The 27,627-nt window shown below is 45.0% G+C and overlaps 1 protein-coding gene across 9 annotated transcripts in view; it reads right to left on the bottom strand.

Annotated features, from left to right (window-relative positions):
- LOC123996580 (disks large homolog 1-like) overlaps positions 1–27,627 on the bottom strand; it is a 320,554-nt gene that overhangs the window by 252,573 nt on the left and 40,354 nt on the right. Inside the window, exon 1 of one of the 9 annotated variants that reach the window (XM_046300048.1) lies at positions 21,398–21,622. The exons of the other annotated variants lie outside the window; for them this stretch is intronic. Coding sequence (XP_046156004.1) covers positions 21,398–21,430 — 33 coding nt within the window. The 5' untranslated portion in view covers positions 21,431–21,622. Of the gene's footprint in view, positions 1–21,397; positions 21,623–27,627 lie in introns of those variants that run through there. 9 annotated transcript variants of the gene reach the window in all.

Genomic DNA, 27,627 nt, shown 5'->3' on the forward strand with positions numbered 1-27,627 from the left:
ACTCCCGAGATTAGGCTGGCAATACTAAAGTGTCTATAAAGAACATCCAATAGTCAACGGTATATGAAATACAAAATGGTAGAGAGAGAAATAGTTGACTCGTCATAATTCCTATAATAACTACAACCTAAAACTACTTAACTGGGAATATTGAAAAACTGGGAATATTAAACCATCAGCTTTCATATGTTCTCATGTTCTGCTTTTTTGGTCCTCCAATAATCGGTGGTGAAATATCATAAATCGGTCGACCTCTATTTGTGTATCCTACTGTCTGCTAGTTTTGTCTTTTCTACCCAAGTTGTGGCTAAAATATATCATGCTAAATTTACTAAGAGTCAGAGCAAACATAACTATCTTTTTTGTTGTTGTCATAGACTGTTCTCTCTGCGACCGCACGGGAAGCTGTACCAGAGCACCAATTATCATTTTTGGCACTGATTCTCTTGCACAAGCTCAATGTACACTCACTGGACTCTAACCACACACACACACACTGACTCTCTTGCACAAGCTCAATGTACACTCACTGGACTCTACACACACACACACACACACACACACACACACACACACACACACACACACACACACACACACACACACACACACACACACACACACACACACACACACACACTACTCTGTTAATGATCTATGCATAGTCACTTTACCTCTACCTACATGTCAATCACCACCTTCCGGAGACACCTGAAACCCCACCTCTTTAAGGAATACCTAGGATAGGATAAAGTAATCCTTCTACCCCCCTAAAAGATTTAGATGCACTATTGTAAAGTGGCTGTTCCACTGGATGTCATAAGGTGAATGCACCAATTTGTAAATCGCTCTGGATAAGAGCGTCTGCTAAATGACTTAAATGTAAATGTTAAATGTATATATTACCTCAACTACCCCGCACATTGACCTCTGTACCGGTACCCCTTGTATATAGCCTCATTATTGGTATTTTACAGTGTTACTATTTTTCCCTTTAGTTTATTTAGTACATTTTTATTACTTTATCAAAAAATGCATTGTTGGTTAAGAGCTAGTAAGTAAGTATTTCACAGTAAGGTCTATACTTGTTGTATTCGGTGCATGTGACTATTACAATTTGATCTAATACAGCCTGATACCAGTGTTGGTGTAGGCCTAACCTGGATCAGCATGTTTTTAGGGCAACGGCCTTCTAAATCAGAGAGGAGTGCTGCCCTACCAAGCAAAAAGGCAGTAACTGCTCGTAGCGTGGAACTAAGTAAAATTGCTTTTATTTACCTTGGTTTTACAGTAACTATACGGAGTTACTGCAAACATGACCCCCATTTTCTCCCCCCAAAAAACAAGAGGCAGGATATTAATGTAGCAAAAATTACATTTTTTCGATCAAAATGCGCAGTTACTGCCTTTTTACTTGGTAGGGCAGAAAGGGCTATGCGTTTTCACTCAGGGATAACGTTACGAATGAGTAATTGAGTACTCGATGACTCAAATGGATTTCAAAAACCGATTTTGTTCAAATACTGTACAACTAATTTCTTCTAAATTTTGTCTTGAAGACAACGTTAATTTGCATCGACTCGTGTTTCATTTGTACATGTGCATTTGTGGGGGGAAATATTTGTTAACCAAATAACCGAGCATCAAAATGTCCTTTTCCCCTTTATGTCTCAATCGCGGTCCGTCTGCTCCCTGTACACGTGTGCGGTGTGCAACTTCAGAAATAAACGCCTATAAAAAAATATATATATATGATTGGATACAGAACCAAGATTCCTTGACTAATTACATTTTTATCACAAATTCGAAATGGACAAGTTAACTGTAGTAAGGAAATACGTGTTCCAACAACGAGCTGCGTCATTTTTGCTTAGGCTACTTTGCGGTTGTCACTAGTTATCACAGCCACAAAGTCAACATTGGCTACGTCGTAAAAATTCATGAAAATAACCATGTGTTTTTTGGTCTCCTGTGAAGTTTAGGGTGAGGCATACGGTTAGCAGTGTGGTTAAGGTTTGGTTTAGGTTCAATGCTTGACTTGTGTAGTAGCTCACCGGAGCGGAGTCCCTGCACCTCAAAATATCTACTGCTTAAGCTTCTGTTCCTCGTATAGAATATTAGCTCAAAAGTATTGCAGAGCTCCTGCACCTAAATATAAAACAGTACCTGCCCCCAAATGAGTGCTGAAATCTATTGCAGTTCAAGTCAAGGACTTGTTAGGTTTAAATTCAGAGTGTAATGAGAGGAATTGTAGAAACGGGCATGATTTATGACTTTGTAGTTGTGGTAACGAACCTTAATTCCGACCCTACTTTGCAAACTGCTAACGTTAGTGGCGTTTAGAATCATGCCAGTATTCCCAGTTAAAAAACCTCACCTTGTGCCGTTGGGATACTTAGTGTACTTAGTCCTAGGTCCTAATCAATGGCTCCCTATCCTCCTCCAGATGCGTAACAAACTCACTAAATGTGGCAGAAATAAAGCCTCTCTTGAAAAAGCCAAACCTCGACCCAGAAAATGTAAAAAATATTGTTTGTTTTTTTAAACATAGCCCACAGAGCATTCAAAAGGTATTCGGACCCCTTGACTTTGTCCACATTCTGTTACGTTACAGCATTATTCTAAAATGGATTAAATAAAACATGTTCCTCGACGATCTACACACAATACCCCATGACAAGGCGAAAACAGTATATTTTAATGTTTGCAAATGTATTACAAATTTTAAAAAATAGAAATACCTTATTTACATTAGTATTCAGACCCTTTGCTATGAGACTTGACATTGAGCTCTGGTGCATCCTGTTTCCAATGATCAGCCTTACGATGTTTCTACAAGTTGATTGGAGTCCATTTGTGGTAAATGCAATTTATTGGACGTGATTTGGAAAGGCACACACCTGTCTATATAAAGGTCCCACAGTTGACAATGCATGTCTGAGCTAAAAAAAAAAAACAAGCTATGAGGTCGAAGGAATTGTCCGTAGAGCTCCGAGACAGGATTGTGTCAAGGCACAGATCTGGTTGAGGGTAACAAAAAATGTCTGCAGCATTGAAGGTCCCCAAGAGCCATGAAGCCTCCTTCATTCTTAAATGGAAGAAGTTTGGAACCACCAAGACTCTCCCTAGAGCTGGCCGCCCGGGCAAACCGAGCAAAAGGGAGAGGAGAGCCTTGGTGAGGGAGAACCTGATGGTCACTGACAGAGCTCTAAAGTTCTTCTGTGGAGATGGGAGGACCTTCCAGAAGTACAACCATCTCTGCAGAACTCCACCAATCAGGCCTTTATGGTAGCGTGGCCAGGCAGAAGCCACTACGCAGTAAAAGCCACACGACAGCCTGCTTGGAGTTTGCCTAAAGACATCTCACCAGACCGTGAGAAACAAGATTCTCTGGTCTGATGAAAACCAAGATTGAACTCTTTGGCCTGAATGCCAAGAGTCACGTCTGGAGGAAACCTGGCACAATCCCTACGGTGAAGCATGGTGGTGGCAGCATCATGCTGTGGGGATGTTTTTTAGCGGCAGGGACTGAGAGACTAGTCAGGATCGAGGGAAAGATGAACGGAGCAAAGTACAGAGATCCTTGATGAAAACCTGCTCCAGTGTGGTTCACCTTCCAACAGGACAACGACCCTAAGCATACAGCCAAGTCAACGCAGGAGTCTCTGAATGTCCTTGAGTGGCCCAGCTAGAGCTCAGACTTGAACCCGATCAAACATCTCTGGAGAGAACTGAAAATAGCTGTGCAGCGACGCTCCCCATTCAACTTGACAGAGCTTGAGAGGATCTGCAGAGAAGAATGGGAGAAAATCCACAAATACAGGTGTGCCATGCGTCATACCCAAGACCTCAAGACTCCAGGGGGTTTCACATAAATTTGCAAGCATTTATAAAAACCTGTATTTGGAGTGTTGTGTATAGATTGATGAAGAAAACAATACAATTTAATCAATTTTAGAATAAGGCTGTAACGTAACAAAATGTGGAAGAAGTCAAGGGGTCTGAATACTTTCCCAAATGCACTGTATATTTGAATCTCCCATTCCTCTGAAATATTATAGAAAAAGCTGTTGCGCAGAAACTCACTGACTTCCTGAAGAACAAACTTTGTATACGAAACCCTTCAGTCTGATTTTAGACACCATCTTAGCACTGAGACTGTACGCGTGAAAGTGGTAAACAACCTTTTTAATGGCGTCAGACCGAGGCTCTGTATCTGTCCTCGTTGCTCCTAGAACTTAGCACTTCTTTTGACACCCTCGATCACCACATTCTTTTTGGAGAGATTGGAAACCCTAATTGGTCTACACGGACAAGTTCTGGCCGGGTTTAGACCATATCTGTTGGAAAGATATCAGTTCGTCTCTGTGGATGGTTTGTCCTCTGACAAATCAACTGTACGTTTCGGTGTTCCAAGGTTCCGTTTTAGAATATATAGTGAAAACAATAGTGTTGCCATCTCTTGGTGATGTAATGCGGAAACACATTAACGTTCCCTGCTATGCGAACAACACACAACACACGGTGAAGCACCAAAATGTCCCTCCCTGGAAGCCTGCGTTTCAGACATAAGGAAGTGGATGGCGGCAAATGTTTTACTTTTAAACTCGGACAAAAAAAAGAGATGCTTGTTCTCGGTCCCAAGAAACATAGAGATCTGCTGTTTAATCTGACAATTCATCTTGATGCTTGTACAGTCGTCTCAAATAAAACTGAAGGACCTTGGCATTATTCTGAACACAGATCTCTTTTGACTAACAGTTTTTATCCATCTTAGTAACACTACAAAAATCTGAAACCTTTTGTCCAAAAACGATGCAGAACAGCTAATCCATGCTTTTGTCACTTCTATGTAAGGCTACTGCAATGATCTACTCTCCGGCTACCCGGATAAAGCACTAAATAAACTTCAGTTAGTGCTAAACACAGCTGCTAGAATCCTGACTAGAACCATATTACTCCAGTGTTAGGCTCTCTACACTGGCTTCCTTTTAGGACTAGGGCTGATTTCAAGGTTTTACTGCTAACCTACAAAGCATTACATGGTCTTGCTCCTACCTATCTCTCTGATTTGGTCCTGCCGTACCTACCTACACTATGGTCACAAGACACAGGCCTCCTTATTGTCCCAATAATTTCTAAGCAAAAAGCAGGAGGCAGGGCTTTCTCCTATAGAGCAAAATGTTTATGGACTGGTCTGCCTACCCATATTGAGAGACGCAGACTCTGTCTCAACCTTTAAGTCTTTACTGAAGATTGATGTCTTCAGTAGGTCCTATGATTGACTGTAGTCTTTCCCAGCGGTGCGAAGGTGAACGGCAAGGCACTGGAGCGACAAACCACTCTTGTTGTCTCTGCCCTGCCAGCTCCCCTCTCTCTCCACTGGGATTTTCTGCCTCTGACCGTATTAAAGGGGCCGAGTCACAATGGGATGCCCCATATGCATCCCCTTCCTTCCTGACATATTCTACAGTACTAGTTATGTAGTAGGGTAAGCTGATCCTAGATCTGTGCATTTGGGGCAACTTCTACCCAGAGAACACAGTCAGAGGAGAACAGAGAGGAACATCTGTTAGCCAAAACCCTGCCTCAGAGCACCATCCCGTGGACGAACAGTGATATTACAGTATCTACCCACACACACACACACACGAGAGACAGAGCTCCTAATGGGCATCAGGGGAGCTGAGCCACTTCAAAGTCCTAAAAGGAGACATGACAAAACCTACTGCACAAAAAGAGGTATTCTTCAGGAACAAATTCTGAGTCTCCATTGCTGACCTAGTCTACCTTTGAAACAGAGGTCAGGTGCCCATTATAAAGCCTATAATATTTCATATTCTTTACCTCATCGCAGTAGACAGTAGTGATACCACATCGCTACAGCAGAGGGCAGTAGTGATACCACATCGCTACAGTAGAGGGCAGTAGTGATACCCCATTGCTACAGTAGAGGGCAGTAGTGATACCCCATTGCTACAGTAGAGGGCAGTAGTGATACCCCATTGCTACAGTAGAGGGCAGTAGTGATACCTACTAGCAACAGTAGAGGGCAGTAGTGATAATGTAAATGTAAATGTACCCCATCGCTACAGTAGAGGGTAGTAGTGATACCACATCGCTACAGTAGAGGGCAGTAATGATACCCCATTGCTACAGTAGAGGGCAGTAGTGATACCTAATAGCGACAGTAGAGGGCAGTAGTGATACCTAATAGCGACAGTAGAGGGCAGTAGTGATACCTAATAGCGACAGTAGAGGGCAGTAGTGATACCTAATAGCGACAGTAGAGGGCAGTAGTGATACCTAATAGCGACAGTAGAGGGCAGTAGTGATACCTAATAGCGACAGTAGAGGGCAGTAGTGAGTATCCTATGACAGAATTGTCTGCCTCAAATCAAATGTCATTGGTCACATACACATATTTAGCAGATGTTATTGCGGGTGTAGCGAAATGCTTGTGTTCTGACAGACAGTCACCTAAGAGTTAGAGGTACATACTTAAACGCCAATAGCCTGTGAAAAGGAAAACATGTGGTAGGGTCTTAAGGGCAGGCAGGAGGCAGGCAGGAGGCAGGCAGGCAGGAGGTAGGCAGGAGGTAGGCAGGAGGCAGGCAGGCAAGAGGCAGGCAGGCAGGCAAGAGGCATAGGATAAGATGCAGAAAAAGTTGTTTTATTTCCAAAATAATGGTAGGAGTGGTAGCGGTGAGAGTTAAATAATGGTAGGAGTGGTAGCGGTGAGAGTTAAATAATGGTAGGAGTGGTAGCGGTGAGAGTTAAATAATGGTAGGAGTGGTAGCGGTGAGAGTTAAATAATGGTAGGAGTGGTAGCGGTGAGAGTTAAATAATGGTAGGAGTGGTAGCGGTGAGAGCACTAAATAATGTTGGCTAAAAGACCCACAACACAAACAAACAAAAATTAATTTCTGCAATGAAACCCAAATGAACTCAATCTAAAATGTGGATTTGGATTTGGCTTTGGGAAACAGGCTATGGTGCGCGCTCAAGGTTCTGCTCTTCGAGTTTGAATATCTAACGGTAAGCTGTAGACCATACTATTTACCATGCGACTTTTTAGCTATATTTTTCGTAGCGGCTTCTTTACCACCGCAAACCGACGGGCACAAATACTGCACTCAAACGAGCTGTATAAAGCCACAAGCAAACAAGAAAATCCTCGTCCAGATGCAGCGCTCCTAGTGGCCGGTGAGTTTAATTCAGGAAAACTTAAATCTGTTTTACCTCATTTCTACCAGCAACTAGGATCATCATTCCTCCACAGACAGAGATGCATACAAAGCTCTCCCTAGCCCTCCATTTGGCAAATTTGACAACACTCTCTATCATCCGGATTCTTAGTTTACAAGCAACAACTCAAACAGGAAGTACCGGTGACACGCTCAATAAGGAAGTGGTCCGATAAAGAGGATGCTAAGCTACAGAACTACGCTAAAACTAACCATAATTACGTTCCGGAATTAAATCTGATGGTATTGAAGAGTTTACCACATCAGTCACCGGCTTCATTAACCCATTAGAGTAAAAGTCTTGTCTAAGCCAATGGGGAGGGGTTCTACTAAGCTATATAGAATTGTTTTATTAATAAGACAGTCATTTTTGGGAAGAAAAAAAAAGATTTGTATTAACATTTACATTTAGCCTTACTGATATTTTCAGGGTGTCTCATGGTCTGACAAACAACCACTCTGGCTCCGTCACCACAGACGTGGAAGTGCCACAAAGGCGGAGGAGGTGGATCGAGATGCATCCAATGCAAAAAAATAACAGATCTCTAGTTTAAACTGACGGCTTTTTAAAAATGGGGCTATTCTTATCATGCTAAATTAGATTTCGTCAGAGGTGCGGACATCGACCTTAGGGGGTTACTAAGTGTATTGATGACATTGTCGTCGATGACGTCATCCCCACAGTGACAGTACGTACAGTACATAACTCAACCAGAAGCCATGGATTACAGGCAACATCCGCACTGAGCTAAAGGCTAGAGATGCCGCTTTCAATGAGCAGAACGCTAATCTGGAAGCATAAGAAATCCTGCTACACCCCGCAACAAGTGATCACACGCTGACCATTGCTAAATAAATGTGCACATACAGTGGGACAAAAAAGTATTTAGTCAGCCACCAATTGTGCAAGTTCTCCCACTTAAAAAGATGAGGCCTGTAATTTTCATCATAGATACACTTCAAGTATGACAGACAAAATGAGAAGGGAAAAAAATCCAGAAAATCACATTGTAGGATTTTTAATGAATTTATTTGCAAATTATGGTGGAAAATAAGTATTTGGTCACCTACAAACAAGCAAGGTTTCTGGCTCTCACAGACCTGTAACTTCTTCTTTAAGAGGCTCCTCTGTCCTCCACTCGTTACCTGTATTAATGGCACCTGTTTGAACTTGTTATCAGTATAAAAGACACCTGTCCACAACCTCAAACAGTCACACTCCAAACTCCACTATGGCCAAGACCAAAGAGCTGCCAAAGGACACCAGAAACACAATTGTAGACCTGCACCAGGCTGGGATGACTGAATCTACAATAGGTAAGCAGTTTGGTTTGAAGAAATCAACTGTGGGAGCAATTATTAGGAAATGGAAGACATACAAGACCACTGATAATCTCCCTTGATCTGGGGCTCCACGCAAGATCTCACCGCATGCGGTCAAAATGATCACAAGAACGTTGAGCAAAAATCCCAGAACCATACGGGGGGACCTAGTGAATGACCTGCAGAGCGCTGGGACCAAAGTAACAGAGCCTACCATTAGTAACACACTACGCCGCCAGGGACTCAAATCCTGCAGTGCCAGACGTGTCCCCCTGCTTAAGCCAGTACATGTCCAGGCCTGTCTGAAGTTTGCTAGAGAGCATTTGGATGATCCAGAAGAAGATTGGGAGAATGTCATATGGTCAGATGAAACCAAAATATAACTTTTTGGTAAAAACTCAACTCGTCGTGTTTGGAGGACAAAGAATGCTGAGTTGCATCCAAAGAACACCATACCTACTGTGAAGCATGGGGGCGGAAACATCGTGCTTTGGGGCTGTTTTTCTGCAAAGGGACCAGGACGAAGGAAGAATGAATGAATGGGGTATCTTGAGATTTTGAGTGAAAACCTCCTTCCATCAGCAAGGGCATTGAAGATGAAACGTGGCTGGGTCTTTCAACATGACAATAATCCCAAACACACCGCCCGGGCAATGGAGTGGCTTCGTAAGAAGAATTTCAAGGTCCTGGAGTGGCCTAGCCAGTCTCCAGATCTCAACACCATAGAAAATCCTTGGAGGGAGTTGAAAGTCAGTGTTGCCCAGCAACAGACCCAAAACATCACTGCTCTAGAGGAGATCTGCATGGAGGAATGGGGAAAAATACCAGCAACAGTGTGTGAAAACCTTGTGAAGACTTCCAGAAAACGTTTGACCTCTGTCATTGACAACAAAGGGTATATAACAAAGTATTGACATAAACTTTGGTTATTGACCAAATACGTATTCTCCACCATAATTTGCAAATAAATTCATTAAAAATCCTACAATGTGATTTTCTAGATTTTTTTTCTCATTTTGTCTGTCATAGTTGAAGTGTACCTATGATGAAAATTACAGGCCTCTCTGATCTTTTTAAGTGGGAGAACTTGCACAATTGGTGGCTGACTAAATACTTTTTTGCCCCACTGTACATCATTTGAGACTCGGTATAAACTTAAACGACTAAAACCAGATATAAAGTAGAAAAGATAATGGAGCGATATATTTTTCAACTAACAATCCATCAAATTAAAAACTAGACACAAAAAGGTAGAATCTAAAATTCAAAACAAATGTCACTGCAAATGTCCTCACAGCTCCATGACAGAATGTGTAGAATTGAAGGAAACTAGCTTTACCCTTCAAAAATGGTTCTCTGTGTAGAATTGCAGGAAATCAGCTTTAAAACAAGACTTTGTCTCTGTGGCCAAGAGGAGGACCTCTAACATTTTCTGTCGGAGACCACTCCACCTTCCCCACTCCCACACTACCTTCGCCACCACCGCTGAAAGAAATCCTAGGGAAAACACTGTCTATGCAGTTATTTCAGTGACAACTCGACTAATTTCAGAGATGGTAAATATATGTTTTGTTTTGGCTGAGGGAAGAGACTGAATTCAATGAATGACCACAGCATCAACGTTCTCTGAAACGAGCATATAATTATAGCCTCCGGAAGCCAGCGAATACAGCAGAGGATATGGAGAGCTCCTAAAATATCACTCTGTGTGTGTGTGTGTGTGTGTGTGTGTGTGTGTGTGTGTGTGTGTGTGTGTGTGTGTGTGTGTGTGTGTGTGTGTGTGTGTGTGTGTGTGTGTGTGTGTGTGTGTGTGTGTGTGTGTGTGTGTGTGTGTGTGTGTGTGTGTGTGTGTGTGTGTGTGTGTGTGTGTGTGTGTGTGTGTGTGAATACTGTGGTTTAGAAAGGGTCTTGAAGGGTTGGGGGTTCCCACAGGTCCAGAAGAGCCTTTCCAGTGTCTGTGCACTGAGGTTTGAACCACAATACTGTCTTAGTCCTCTAAACTAAAGTCTAGCCATAACCTAAGGGAGCCAACACAAGTCTTCAGGTCTCGGGGAAGGATACTCATCAGCCCCTCCATTACACAAGAACATCACAAGAACACTTATGTTTCCATGGTTCCCTGTCTGGAACAGAGGTCAGACTGGAATATGTCTGGTGTTAATACTGGCTGGAGACAAAGAACATAAATAGGACAGCACTGTGGTGAATAAACAAAGATGCACTATGGGGAAATCTCGCCGACATTTCCTGGTTGATAAAATTCTAATAGTTTGTCTTTCAGTTTATGTGACAAAACAAGCAAGTATAGTGTAGAGAATCATTGTACCGCCTAAATCCCTGTGAAATATATTTTCCATAACCAAAAATATAGTATTTTGCATCATCTAGGAAGCATGGGCTCCCGAGTGTCGCAGTGGTCTAAAACACTGCATCCCAGTGCAGTACCTGGTTCGAATCCAGGCAGCATTACATCCGGCCGTGATTGGGAGTCCTATAGGAAGGCACACAATTGGCCCAGCATCGTCCGGGTTTGGCCGTGGTAGGCCATCCTTGTAAATAAGAATTTGTTCTTAACTGACTTGCCTAGTTGAATAATGGTTAAATAAAATGTTTTTTTTTAAATAGAAATAGTGGACATAGAACTGATACCTCTTCTTAAGACTTGCTATCAATGAGAATGACAGATCTATAACACACATGTCTAATAGAATTTGGTCAGATCACCCCGAAAATGTACATATTGCATATTTTTGTTCCCACACGAAAGTTTCGGGAATGAGCCCTTCAGCGTGCATAGGGGGCAATGAGAATCAATGTGATGACAACAACACAAGCTACATACAGATGAGCATAATTATAGATTCTCAAAGTCAGTATTGGCCCAATCAAGAGAGCCCAACAGGCACTGTGGGGGAAAGATGAAAATCAATGATAATATTTGATTATAAAACAAACAAAAAGAAAAGACACTGAAATATTACATTTAAATAAGTATTCAGACCCTTTACAGGGAACTTTGTTGAAGCACAATTGGCAGCAAATGGGGAGTGTTGCTGCACAGCTATTTTCAGGTCTCTCCAGGGATGGTCAATCGGGTTCAAGTCAGGGCTCTGGCTGGGCAACTCAAGGACTTTAAGAGACTTATCCCGAAGCCACTCCAGCATTGTCTTGGCTGTGTACTTAGGGTCCTTAACCTGTTGGAAGATGAACCTTCACCCCAGTCTGAGGTCCTGAGCAGGTTTTCATCAAGGATCTCTCTGTACTATTTCAGTCATGGAATAGCCTTCATTTCTCAGGACAAGAATATACTGACGAGTTTCAGAAGAAAGTTCTTTATTTTGAGCCTGTAATCGAGCACACAAATGTTGATGCTCCAGATACTCAACTAGTCTAAAGATGGCCAGTTTTATTGCTTTTTTTTTCTTTCTTTTTTTTATCAGCACAACAGTTTTCTGCCATGCTAACATAATTGCAAAAGGTTTTACTATTGAGCAATTAGCCTTTTAAAATTATAAACTTGGATTAGCTAACACAACGTGCCATTGGAACACAGGAGTGTTGGTTGTTGATAATGGGGCTCTGTACGCCTATGTAGATATTCCTTTAAAATCAGCCGTTTCCAGCTACAATAGTCATTTACAACATTAACAATGTCTACGCTCTATTTCTGATCAATTGATATATATATAACAAACACACAAAGATCCATTATGATGTCATAGCCTAAATGCTAGGAGGGTGTTTTCAGCCTACATATGTTTAGTCTTCTACAAAAACAAGGAAAATTCCTCATTGAGATCTGCCCATGCGGTCTATCCAATATGTCTCTCTTTGGAGACAGACATACAGACAGCCAGAGACATACAGACAGCCAGAGACATACAGACAGCCAGAGACATACAGACAGCCAGAGACAGACAGACAGCCAGAGACAGACAGACAGACAGACAGCCAGAGAGATACAGACAGCCAGAGAGACAGACAGCCAGAGACAGACAGCCAGCCAGAGAGACAGACAGCCAGAGACAGACAGCCAGAGACAGACAGCCAGAGACAGACAGCCAGAGAGACAGACAGCCAGAGAGACAGACAGCCAGAGAGACAGACAGCCAGAGACAGACAGCCAGAGACAGACAGCCAGAGACAGACAGCCAGAGACAGACCTACAGCCATATCATCTGTTAGGTGGGAGGGAAAAGACTAGAGCTGCTGTATATCTCACTGCTGACAGACGGCTCTGATTGATAAGAGGAGTGAGTGTGTTTGTGTGGCTGTGCTGTGCTTGGCCAGGTTACCCTGAATGTGTCTTCTGTACTTTCCTGAGTGTGTGTGGTTGTGTTATATTGGGCTTTTGACACTGTGTGTTATGTAGCCTGTGTGTGTCTGGCAGAGTTGCTGACAGCCAGCCTGCAGCCACCAGGGAGCAAATATAGCCCTGCATAACTCCCTGGCAGATCCGACACACTCACACCAACAATCTGAAAGCAACAGCAACACACAAAGTGCACAGAGACAGAACGGTGGTGGGCATTCCTCTCCAGTATGGTGACCCGCGGCCCAGCAGGCAGCCGCGGCCCGCGGCCCAGCAGGGAGCCACGACCCAACAGGGAGCCACAACCCGCGGCCCAGCAGGGAGCCGCGGCCCAACAGGGAGCCACAACCCGCGGCCCAGCAGGGAGCCACGGCCCGCGGCCCAGCAGGGAGCCGCGGCCCAACAGGGAGCCACAACCCGCGGCCCAGCAGGGAGCCGCGGCCCAACAGGGAGCCACAACCCGCGGCCCAGCAGGGAGCCGCGGCCCAACAGGGAGCCACAACCCGCGGCCCAGCAGGGAGCCGCGGCCCAACAGGGAGCCACGGCCCGCGGCCCAGCAGGGAGCCACGGCCCGCGGCCCAGCAGGGAGCCACGGCCCGCGGCCCAGCAGGGAGCCACGGCCCGCGGCCCAGCAGGGAGCCACGGCCCGCGGCCCAGCAGGGAGCCACGGCCCGCGGCCCAGCAGGGAGCCACGGCCCGCGGCCCAGCAGGTTGAGCCACGGCCCGCGGCCCAGCAGGGGCCACGGCCTGGGCGGCCCAGCAGGGAGCCACGGCCCGCGGCCCAGCAGGGAGCCACGGCCCGCGGCCTAGCAGGGAGCCATGGCGTAGCAAGGTGCCAGTGGAGGTTGAGAGCAGTGGAGAGGCAGACTAAGGCAAGCCAGACAGGGCTGTTTTTAGCCTGGGCTGGGTTAGGCTGGTGGGGCGCTCTATCCCTGTCCGGACTTCTCCTCGACAGACAGACAGACAGACAGACAGACAGACAGACAGACAGACAGACAGACAGACAGACAGACAGACAGACAGACAGACAGACAGACAGACAGACAGACAGACAGACAGACAGACAGACAGACAGACAGACAGACAGACAGACAGACAGACAGACAGACAGACAGACAGACAGACAGACAGACAGACAGACAGACAGACAGACAGACAGACAGACAGACAGACAGACAGACAGACAGACAGACAGACAGACAGACAGACAGACAGACAGACAGACAGACAGACAGACAGACAGACAGACAGACAGACAGACAGACAGACAGACAGACAGACAGACAGACAGACAGACAGACAGACAGACAGACAGACAGACAGACAGACAGACAGACAGACAGACAGACAGACAGACAGACAGACAGACAGACAGACAGACAGACAGACAGACAGACAGACAGACAGACAGACAGACAGACAGACAGACAGACAGACAGACAGACAGACAGACAGACAGACAGACAGACAGACAGACAGACAGACAGACAGACAGACAGACAGACAGACAGACAGACAGACAGACAGACAGACAGACAGACAGACAGACAGACAGACAGACAGACAGACAGACAGACAGACAGACAGACAGACAGACAGACAGACAGACAGACAGACAGACAGACAGACAGACAGACAGACAGACAGACAGACAGACAGACAGACAGACAGACAGACAGACAGACAGACAGACAGACAGACAGACAGACAGACAGACAGACAGACAGACAGACAGACAGACAGACAGACAGACACACAGACAGACAGACAGACAGACAGACAGACACACAGAGGGCACACAGGGTAGTCATTAAACCAGCCTTCAACTCAGCTCACCTCTCACCCTCGGCCTGCATGTGGCCTACTGTTACCCAGCACACACAGCATGTACTCCGTCTCATTGACAGAGTGACTAATACTACTCACAGTGAGGTTGTACTCTAGGTAGGTAGAGAGGTGGAGGAGAGTGGGAGGCCAATGACTCATTGAAGACAGAGAGACAGAGAGAGAGAGACAGAAAGAAAAAGAGATAAAAAGAGAGAGAGAGAGAAGCATGAGAGAGAGAGAGAGAGGGAAGCATGAGAGAGAGAGAAGCATGTGAGAGAGAGAAGAGAAAGAGAAGCATGTGAGAGAGAGAAGAGAAAGAGAAGCATGTGAGAGAGAGAGAGGAGAAAGAGTGAGAGAAAGAGTGAGAGAGTGACCCAACCAAATCATGAGAAAACTAAAAGATAATTACTTGACACATTGGAAAGAATTGACAAAAAAACAGAGCAAACTAGAATGCTATTTGTCCCTAAACAGAGAGTACACAGCGGCAGAATACCTGACCACTGTGACTGACCCACAATTAAGGAAAGCTTTGACTATGTACAGACTCAGTGAGCATAGCCTTGCTATTGAGAAAGGCCGCCGTAGGCAGACATGGCTCTCAAGAGAAGACAGGCTATGTGCTCACTGCCCACAAAATGAGGTGGAAACTGAGCTGCACTTCCTAACCTCCTGCCCAATGTATGACCATATTAGAGAGACATATTTCCCTCAGATTACACAGATCCACAAAGAATTCGAAAACAAATCCAATTTTGAAAAACTCCCATATCTACTGGGTGAAATTCCACAGTGTACCATCACAGCAGCAAGATGTGTGACCTGTTGCCACGAGAAAAGGGCAACCAGTGAAGAACAAACACCATTGTAAATACAACCCATATTTATGGTTATTTATTTTATCTTGTGTCCTTTAACCATTTGCACATTGTTAAAACACTGTATATATATATATATATATATGACATTTGTAATGTCTTTATTGTTTTGAAACTTCTGTGTGTGTAATGTTTACTGTTAATTTGTATTGTTTATTTCACTTTATATATTATCTACCTCACTTGCTTTGGCAATGTTAACACGTTTCCCATGCCAATAAAGCCCCTTGAATTGAATGAGAGTGAGTGAGTGGGTGAGTGAGTGAGTGAGTGAGTGAGTGAGTGAGTGAGTGTGAGTGGTGAGTGAGTGAGTGAGTGAGTGAGTGAGTGAGTGAGTGAGTGAGTGAGTGAGTGAGTGAGTGATATCACTCCTGTCCAGTTGTCCCAGTTAAACTGTATCTATGAAACAAGAGAGTCGGGACACAGACTACAGAGAGAAGATACGCTGTTTCAATAGGACTTATCATATTTAATGAGAATGGACAAGCCGCCGGCCGACAACACTATAGTGTGCGTAGCAAGTACCATAGAAAACAATAGTAGATCATTATCCACATGGACCATGGTGAAATACTGACTGGCTGAAAATGGAATGAAACTATCCATATATTCTCTATTATAATATAATATAATATATGCCATTTAGCAGACGCTTTTATCCAAAGCGACTTACAGTCATGTGTGCATACATTCTACGTATGGGTGGTCCCGGGGATCGAACCCACTACCCTGGCGTTACAAGCGCCATGCTCTACCAACTGAGCTACAGAAGGACCACCCACCCTATTATTTTGATCGAGACCGTTTTTCATTTGGATTTCCTCATTACTGTATAATAATTCAATAATACCACTATAACATATAGGAGAATCAAATGTCTTTCACTTTAGAAATGTTACAGACGTGTCAATGTGTACTTCAAACAATACCATGCGTAATCTATGAGCAGGATTACTGTCATACCTCAATTAGCCAACAAATCCCACATTTGAAAGCAACTATTTTCTGGAAGCTGTGAAGCTTCTATTTTCCCTACATTTACCCCCCCCCACGTGGGCCAGCCGCCTAGCAATCCGATTTTCAGCCAATGAGCTTCAGTCCCTCGCCATTTGAGTGACACCGAGCTAGACACACGCGCACACAGTACAGCGAGAGAGACAGTAATGACATAGTGTACACACACAGTACAGCGAGAGAGACAGTAATGAAAGTGTCACGTCACATGACAAGCGCCACACTGCACGTCACATGACACAAGCGCCCCACACTGCACGTCACATGACACAAGCGCCACACACTGCACGTCACATGACACCAGCGCCACACACTGCACGTCACATGACACCAGCGCCACACACTGCACGTCACATGACATAAGCGCCCCACACTGCACGTCACATGACACAAGCGCCACACACTGCACGTCACATGACACAAGCGCCCCACACATGACACAAGCGCCACACACTGCACGTCACATGACACAAGCGCCACACACTGCACGTCACATGACACAAGCGCCACACACTGCACGTCACATGACACAAGCGCCACACACTGCACGTCACATGACACAAGCGCCACACACTGCACGTCACAAGCGCCACACACTGCACGTTACTCCCCCGACACTGTGCTGCGTCACAAGGAGTTTCCGCCAGCCTTGCCAGGTCAGGGCTTCATACAGCTAATGAAGGGTAGAAAGCTTATCAACATTTGTCTGGATCAGAAGGGACAGATCTGTATTAAAAGACTGTGTTCAAAACCATTCAAATAGTAGAAGAGACAGTTTAGTTGAGTAACCAACAAAGTCTCAAGGCATATTTGCACCACATATATAAGGACAGGGGGATACCTAATCAGTTGTACAACTGAATGCATTAAACTGAAATGTGTCTTCCTCATTTAACCCTCAATCAGAGAGGTGAGGGGGGCTGCCTTAAATCGACTCGATCATTCACAATAAATCTATTTCACAAATGTACTATTTTGGCTGAACAGCATAACAAAAAATTATTTTATCAACAATTTGACACAAAACAACATCAGGCCTTTAACAACATTTAATATGTGAATCTCACGGGGGACCAGTACGAAAATGTCTGCATTCGCTACTGTAAGTCGCTCTGGATAAGAGCGTCTGCTAAATTACGTAAATGTAATATAGGGTACTCAGTGGATGTGCTAACATCATTGGTTTACCCTTTAGGGAACTCAGCAGATGTGCTAAAACCATTGGTTTACCCTTTAGGGAACTCAGTAGATGTGCTAAAACCATTGGTTTACCCTTTAGGGAACTCAGTAGATGTGCTAAAACCATTGGTTTACCCTTTAGGGAACTCAGTAGATGTGTTAAAACCATTGGTTTACCCTTTAGGGAACTCAGTAGATGTGCTAAAACCATTGGTTTACCCTTTAGGGAACTCAGTAGATGTGCTAAAACCATTGGTTTACCCTTTAGGGAACTCTGTAGATGTGCTAAAACCATTGGTTTACCCTTTAGGGAACTCAGTAGATGTGCTAAAACCATTGGTTGTCCCTTTAGGGAACTCAGTAGATGTGCTAAAACCATTGGTTGTCCCTTTAGGGAACTCAGTAGATGTGCTAACATCATTGGTTGTCCCTTTAGGGAACTCAGTAGATGTGCTAAAACCATTGGTTGTCCCTTTAGGGAACTCAGTAGATGTGCTAAAACCATTGGTTGTCCCTTTAGGGAACTCAGTAGATGTGCTAACATCATTGGTTTACCCTTTAGGGAACTCAGTAGATGTGCTAACATCATTGGTTTACCCTTTAGGGAACTCAGTAGATGTGCTAACATCATTGGTTTACCCTTTAGGGAACTCAGTAGATGTGCTAACATCATTGGTTTACCCTTTAGGGAACTCAGTAGATGTGCTAAGACCATTGGTTTACCCTTTAGGGAACTCGGAGCTGTGAGGGGAACGGCACCTCTGTACCTCCAGGCTCTGATCAGGCCCTACACCCAAACAAGGGCACTGCGTTCATCCACCTCTGGCCTGCTCGCCTCCCTACCACTGAGGAAGTACAGCTCCCGCTCAGCCCAGTCAAAACTGTTCGCTGCTCTGGCCCCCCAATGGTGGAACAAACTCCCTCACGACGCCAGGACAGCGGAGTCAATCACCACCTTCCGGAGACACCTGAAACCCCACCTCTTTAAGGAATACCTAGGATAGGATAAGTAATCCCTCTCACCCCCCCCTTTAAGATTTAGATGCACTATTGTAAAGTGACTGTTCCACTGGATGTCATAAGGTGAATGCACCAATTTGTAAGTCGCTCTGGATAAGAGCGTCTGCTAAATGACTTAAATGTAAATGTAAATGTAACTCAGTAGATGTGCTAAGACCATTGGTTGTCCCTGGTAAAAGTAGGGCAGTGACAGTCTTGGAATTTGAGGTTACGGTAATTGCCAATGTACACGATCAACGACAAAACGAAAAGCGAAGGTCACAATTATGTTTGTACACCTGTTAACATGGATATATACTTCTGGAGTCCAGACAGGCTACTTTAGGAAACGTTCTGAATGGACATATAGGAATATAGAGAGAATCAGCCAACCAAAACACGCACACCACCGTAAATCAAAGTTACGATCGTATGTCAGAAACTTTCCTTAAAAAATTTTTTTTTTAAACTAAGCCTACGGCTTTCTAGAAGAAGGGAATGAATTGACAAGGAAGTGTAAAAAAGGGGTAGCTATAGTATGAAGATGGAATTGACAATCATTACAATAGAAACAAATACACGCAACATTGTCCATAGGCTATTTATCAGCGACACTGATTATCGAAGGGGGAGAGTTTTAGGAACGTTTTTCAAATACGGTGAGGAACTATTATAATTTGAATGGATGTATAAAAACCAAAACGGACTTCATTGACTTCCTGTGTTGAGGTGGAATAAAAAAACGCCTGAGAAGCAGGCTAGTTACTTCTGTGTGTGCTCCCGTCAACATTAACAGGACAGAGAAACCAGACACATGCTCATTGATCACATGGCATGCGTAAATGATGGTATGAAATAAAGTAGCATCACTCCACACCCCCACTCAGCTAGCGGTTAGCCGCTCCAGCATCACTCCCCCGCCCAGCTAGCGGTTAGCCGCACCAGCATCACTCCCCCGCCCAGCTAGCGGTTAGCCGCACCAGCAGCACTCCACACTCCCAGTCAGCTAGCGGTTAGCCGCACCAGCATCACTCCACACCCCCACGGAGCTAGCGGTTAGCCGCTCCAGCATCACTCTACACCCCCACTCAGCTAGCGGTTAGCCGCACCAGCATCACTCCACACCCCCACGGAGCTAGCGGTTAGCCGCTCCAGCATCACTCTACACCCCCGCCCAGCTAGCGGTTAGCCGCACCAGCAGCACTCCACACTCCCAGTCAGCTAGCGGTTAGCCGCACCAGCATCACTCCACACCCCCACGGAGCTAGCGGTTAGCCGCTCCAGCATCACTCTACACCCCCACTCAGCTAGCGGTTAGCCGCTCCAGCATCACTCCACACCCCCACTCAGCTAGCGGTTAGCCGCTCCAGCATCACTCTACACCCCACGGAGCTAGCGCTTAGCCGCTCCAGCATCACTCTACACCCCCACGCAGCTAGCGGTTAGCCGCTCCAGCATCACTCCACACCCCCACTCAGCTAGCGGTTAGCCGCTCCAGCATCACTCTACACCCCCACGCAGCTAGCGGTTAGCCGCTCCAGCATCACTGCACACCCCCACTCAGCTAGCGGTTAGCCGCTCCAGCATCACTCTACACCCCGCCCAGCTAGCGGTTAGCCGCTCCAGCATCACTCTACACCCCCGCCCAGCTAGCGGTTAGCCGCTCCAGCATCACTCTACACCCCCACGCAGCTAGCGGTTAGCCGCTCCAGCATCACTCTACACCCCCATGCAGCTAACGGTTAGCCTCTCCAGCATCACTCTATACCCCCGCCCAGCTAGCGGTTAGCCGCTCCAGCATCACTCTACACCCCCGCCCAGCTAGCGGTTAGCCGCTCCAGCATCACTCTACACCCCCGCCCAGCTAGCGGTTAGCCGCTCTAGCATCACTCTACACCCCCACGCAGCTAGCGGTTAGCCGCTCTAGCATCACTCTACACCCCCACGCAGCTAGCGGTTAGCCGCTCCAGCATCAAAGCACAGTTGGAAAGTGGAGATGTAGAAAGTTCAATACACAGACTAAGTTAGCAAAACAAATGCTTACAATCACACTCCCGCTATTAGGTAAAGTTGATCTACATTTAAATAAAGTTAATAAAATGCTAAAAGGAATGTAGGCCTATTTAAACAGTTTATGATGGTTATTAGTAAGCATTTCACTGTAAGGTCGACTACACCTGTTGTATTCAGCATTTCACAGTAAGGTCTACTACACCTGTTGTATTCAGCATTTCACTGTAAGGTCTACTACACCTGTTGTATTCAGCATTTCACTGTAAGGTCTACTACACCTGTTGTATTCAGCATTTCACTGTAAGGTCTACTACACCTGTGTATTCAGCATTTCCCTGTAAGGTCTACTACACCTGTTGTATTCAGCATTTCACTCTAAGGTCTACTACACCTGTTGTATTCAGCATTTCACTGGGTATAAGAGTAACAGCCCACAGCCCTGGGTATAAGAGTAACAGCCCTGGGTATAAGAGTAACAGCCCACAGCCCTGGGTATAAGAGTAACAGCCCTGGGTATAAGAGTAACAGCCCACAGCCCCGTAAAATATCTCCTCAACCGCCATCACCCAACAACGCACCAGCGTCAAACAGAAGGTATACTTTACATTGCGTCCTCTGTCACTCCTCTGGTCCTCCATGGCGATGTAATAAAAAGGTGTTGTTGATTATTCCCTTAGACCCACTCACAGTAACTCTGCCCACAGTACACCACTGACCCTATTCCACCCCTCCCCTCTCTCCCAGGCTCAGATTAATATATTCAATCATGAAAATTCCCCTGGATTATATATATATATCTCGGGCTGGATGGACGGCTGGCCAGCTTCCGCAATGCATCCTGCTGTTACCACGAGTACCTGTCAAAAAAAAACACGCTACCAAGCTCTTACCAATTCTCTTGACTCTCTAAAAATAGGTCTTTCCAAAGACAATTACAGGGTAAAGGTAAGCTTCTTATTTCTTAGAGCTTAAGAGGCTAAGCTTAAGGGTAAAACTTTTGCTCTGTTGGAGCACAGGAATACCAAAGTAATCAACAAAAAGGGCCAGAGGACGCAGGGCACTTCTGTTGCATTATTTAACACAGAGTAGGATACAGAACACTGCAGATACCAGTTGGCTTAAGAAAAGCGTGAGTTTCCATTCAAAGCTAGCTCTCTCTCTCTCTCTCTTCCCCATTTGTCAGCATCCTCGTGTAATTGACTGGTTCTAAGAACCTGGGTGACGGACGTGACTGACGTTCCAGGCCCTTCCAACCCTCTGAGTCTGGTGCCGAGGCATTAACTAACACGATTCCCCAGACTAAACCACGGAAAACCTATTCAGTCTCTACCCTATTCTAATAACTCAATCAATCGGTCCCTCAACGTTACTATTCAATACATCAGTCCCTCAACGTTACTATTCAATACATCAGTCCCTCAACGTTACTATTCAATACATCAGTCCCTCAACGTTACTATTCAATACATCAGTCCCTCAACGTTACTATTCAATACATCAGTCCCTCAACGTTACTATTCAATACATCAGTCCCTCAACGTTACTATTCAATACATCAGTCCCTCAACGTTACTATTCAATACATCAATCAGTCCCTCAACGTTACTATTCAATACATCAATCAGTCCCTCAACGTTACTATTCAATACATCAATCAGTCCCTCAACGTTACTATTCAATACATCAGTCCCTCAACGTTACTATTCAATACATCAGTCCCTCAACGTTACTATTCAATACAATCAATCGGTCCCTCAACGTTACTATTCAATACAATCAATCGGTCCCTCAACGTTACTATTCAATACAATCAATGGTCCCTCAACGTTACTATTCAATACAATCAATTGGTCCCTCAACGTTACTATTCAATACAATCAATTGGTCCCTCAACGTTACTATTCAATACATCAGTCCCTCAACGTTACTATTCAATACATCAGTCCCTCAACGTTACTATTCAATACATCAGTCCCTCAACGTTACTATTCAATACATCAGTCCCTCAACGTTACTATTCAATACATCAGTCCCTCAACGTTACTATTCAATACATCAGTCCCTCAACGTTACTATTCAATACAATCAATCAGTCCCTCAACGTTACTATTCAATGCATCAATCAGTCCCTCAACGTTACTATTCAATACAATCAATCAGTCCCTCAACGTTACTATTCAATACAATCAATCAGTCCCTCAACGTTACTATTCAATCCATCAGTCCCTCAACGTTACTATTCAATACATCAGTCCCTCAACGTTACTATTCAATACATCAATCAGTCCCTCAACGTTACTATTCAATACATCAATCAGTCCCTCAACGTTACTATTCAATACATCAGTCCCTCAACGCTACTATTCAATACAATCAATCGGTCCCTCAACGTTACTATTCAATACAATCAATCGGTCCCTCAACGTTACTATTCAATACAATCAATCGGTCCCTCAACGTTACTATTCAATACAATCAATCGGTCCCTCAACGTTACTATTCAATACAATCAATCGGTCCCTCAACGTTACTATTCAATACATCAATCGGTCCCTCAACGTTACTATTCAATACATCAGTCCCTCAACGTTACTATTCAATACATCAGTCCCTCAACGTTACTATTCAATACATCAATCGGTCCCTCAACGTTACTATTCAATACATCAATCGGTCCCTCAACGTTACTATTCAATACATCAATCAGTCCCTCAACGTTACTATTCAATACATCAGTCCCTCAACGTTACTATTCAATACATCAGTCCCTCAACGTTACTATTCAATACAATCAATCAGTCCCTCAACGTTACTATTCAATACAATCAATCAGTCCCTCAACGTTACTATTCAATACAATCAATCAGTCCCTCAACGTTACTATTCAATACAATCAATCGGTCCCTCAACGTTACTATTCAATACAATCAATCAGTCCCTCAACGTTACTATTCAATACAATACATCAGTCCCTCAACGTTACTATTCAATACATCAGTCCCTCAACGTTACTATTCAATACATCAGTCCCTCAACGTTACTATTCAATACATCAGTCCCTCAACGTTACTATTCAATACATCAATCAGTCCCTCAACGTTACTATTCAATACATCAATCAGTCCCTCTGTGGCCAAAATAAAAAAAAGTCTAACTCACAATAGCCTGATCTCCTAAGACTAGGAGCTGTCAGCATTATCTCTAGGCTAATTGGCGTTCAGTGTTGTCTGAGCAAAAAAACTCATCAGCAGAGGATGTGGGCGCAGGACACTCAGCATTACTGCATCTGTAGTGTAGTGTTTCCCCAGTTGATCCCCCCCCCATGCACAACCTGACAAATACAGTAGAGGATGTGGGCGCAGGACACTCAGCATTACTGCATCTGTAGTGTAGTGTTTCCCCAGTTGATCCCCCCCAAACAACCTGACAAATACAGTAGAGGATGTGGGCGCAGGACACTCAGCATTACTGCATCTGTAGTGTAGTGTTTCCCCAGTTGATCCCCCCCCCATGCACAACCTGACAAATACAGTAGAGGATGTGGGCGCAGGACACTCAGCATTACTGCATCTGTAGTGTAGTGTTTCCCCAGTTGATCCCCATGCACAACCTGACAAATACAGCAGAGGAGATGCAACAGAGCCTCAGAGGATTTCTGTGCATTTCAAAGATACTAAAAAATAAAAAAGTTTAAATACTAAAAAACCTGCATGTTTTTGTCTTTGTATTATCTTTTACCAGATCTAATGTGTTATATTCTTCTACATTAATTTCAAATTTCCACAAACTTCAAAGTGTTTCCTTTCAAATGGTATTAAGAATATGTATATGCTTGCATCAGGTCCCGAGCTACAGGCAGTTAGATCCTTAAGAGGTATTAAGGACCCCCTCATCTGGTGCACAATGTTGTTCTACACCTGATTCAACTAATCAATGGCTTGATGATATGTCGGCACGTTAAACAGCAGGTGGTGGAATGGAACACAAAGGTGAAGCCGACTGAAATCCCCAGAGGAAGTGATTGAGAAACACTGCAGTAGAGAAGAAAGAGCACAGTTTCTGTCCTTGACTACAGGCACTGTGGTGTCACGTATATTCACAGAAAGTGCATTGACATCACGCACACACACACACACGCAAGCTCCTTACAAATCTCTAGGTTTTACCTTACTGTAAAGGAAGTGTTTTTATCAGGGGAGGCCTGTGATTGGATAATGGATGAGCTAAGATTGTCCTGTCTGCGTGTCAGAGGTGGATTATTGAAGTGGCTGATCTTGAGAGATGAGCTGGGGCAACCACGGTTCCAATTACACACCCGTTTGTCCCTTCAAGGCCTGTTGGTCCCTGCCACTATCTGTTTGTCCCTTCAGCCTGTTGGTCCCTGCCACTATCTGTTTGTCCCTTCAGCCTGTTGGTCCCTGCCACTATCTGTTTGTCCCTTCAGCCTGTTGGTCCCTGCCACTATCTGTTTGTCCCTTCAGCCTGTTGGTCCCTGCCACTATCCGTTTGTCCCTTCAGCCTGTTGGTCCCTGCCACTATCCGTTTGTCCCTTCAGCCTGTTGGTCCCTGCCACTATCCGTTTGTCCCTTCAGCCTGTTGGTCCCTGCCACTATCCGTTTGTCCCTTCAGCCTGTTGGTCCCTGCCACTATCTGTTTGTCCCTTCAGCCTGTTGGTCCCTGCCACTATCTGTTTGTCCCTTCAGCCTGTTGGTCCCTGCCACTATCTGTTTGTCCCTTCAGCCTGTTGGTCCCTGCCACTATCTGTTTGTCCCTTCAGCCTGTTGGTCCCTGCCACTATCTGTTTGTCCCTTCAGCCTGTTGGTCCCTGCCACTATCTGTTTGTCCCTTCAGCCTGTTGGTCCCTGCCACTATCTGTTTGTCCCTTCTGTTGTTTGCTGCCACTATCTGTTTGTCCCTTCAGCCTGTTGGTCGCTGCCACTATCTGTTTGTCCCTTCAGCCTGTTGGTCCCTGCCACTATCTGCTTGTCCCTTCAGCCTGTTGGTCCCTGCCACTATCTGTTTGTCCCTTCAGCCTGTTGGTTGGGTTCTCATGACTCCAGTTTTAGCTTAACGAGCTGACTGTGGCGACGGATTGCAGCTGTCCCGTTGGTCAACGACAGACAGACACACAGGAAGTTATTAAAAGGCTCCGTCTGTAGGCAGATCAACTGACCTCCCACGGAAGAGATAATCGACTGGCCTCCCACTGAGTGATAAACGACTGATAACAGAATGAAAAGTGGTCAACAACTCTGAACTCATACAAGTTAAAGGGGTATTTTAGCCATTCAGTCACACACACACGACTCCTCAATGTCCTTGAGAGCTCAGTCCCAAACTCAGTAAATTGACTATATAAAAAGAGAAAGTTCTGTGCTGCAGTCAAGTTCATCTCCCTCTCATATATATATATATATTATATTATATTATATTATATAATATATATATATATATTGCGGGTGCCGTTACCAACTGAGCTACCCAGGTTGTCAGACAACCTCTCGTCGTTCGAGGTGAGATCGCTCTCATAGGCTCCCGACTCCAGCGGTCCTTACAACAGATGACCAATCTAGAAAAGACTTGCAACGGTTTTCTGGATCTTAACTCAGACCCCAGGTTGGGGTGAGGTTAGATGACACATGACATGTTGCCATAGTTTAATCCTTTCTAACAGATGGGACATCGACAACAACACCGTGTGTCCTCTGAGAGGAGGCCGTTTGTCTTTCTGGGGAACGTCACGAATCAGGATGGAGGACGGAGTCAGAGCGGGGGAAGGGTAACATCTCAGTCACAACCTTGGAGTTTCCGGTAGAGAGAGTGAGTTCTCCTCCAGGGCAGAACAGAACAGAGGTGGTCCAGATGTTGTCCAGTTCCCCTCGGATCACAAAGATGACTGGGTCACGCACCTCTCACATGCCAAGGCACCAGACTGACTGGAGATGATTTTAATAGCACACTTTCCCTACTGAGGCTAATTAGGAGTCTTTTTTTGTCTTACTAGTCTCAAGAGATATAGTCTAGGACACGTTTGTGTTCAAAGACATAATAATTACAACTGACCAGGTGAGCGTCGACTGTACAACACAATTAACCAATAGCATTCAGTAGTTTAAAATGTTTGTAAAACTAGGAGTTAAGTCAAACTGCTGTATAGCGTTCTGTATAGCATTCTGTATAGCATTCTGTATAGCATACTGTATAGCATACTGTATAGCATACTGTATAGCATTCTGTATAGCATACTGTATAGCATTCTGTATAGCATTCTGTATAGCATTCTGTATAGCATTCTGTATAGTGCGTGTAGATGTATGAATCAACTGTAGGGCCTTGGAAGTGGCCCAGTGGTCTAAGACACTACATCGCAACACTAGCTGTGCCACTAGATATTCTGGTTTGAGTCCAGGCTCTGTCCCAGCCGGCCGCGACCGGGAGACCCATTGGGCGGAGCACAATTGGCCCAACGTCGTCCGGGTTAGGGGAGGGTTTGTCCGGGCAGGGATGTCCTTGTCCCATCGCGCTCTAGCGAATCCTGTGGCTGGCCGGGCACAGTGCAAGGTGACACAGTCGCCAGGTGTATGACGTTTCCTCCGACACATTGGTGTGGCTGGCTTCCGGGTTAAGTGGGCGTTGTGTCAAGAAGCAGTGCGGCTTGGTGGGGTTGTGTTTCAGAGGACGCACGGCTCTGAACCTTCACCTCTCCCGAGTCTGTACGGGAGTCGCAGCGATGAGACAAGATTAACTACCAATTGAATACCACAAAATTGGGGAGAAAAGGGGGCCATTTTTCTTAAAATATATATATAAATAAAATATGAATATATTGTATATA

This window comes from Oncorhynchus gorbuscha, linkage group LG15, assembly GCF_021184085.1.
Source record: "Oncorhynchus gorbuscha isolate QuinsamMale2020 ecotype Even-year linkage group LG15, OgorEven_v1.0, whole genome shotgun sequence".
NCBI lineage: Eukaryota > Metazoa > Chordata > Actinopteri > Salmoniformes > Salmonidae > Oncorhynchus > Oncorhynchus gorbuscha.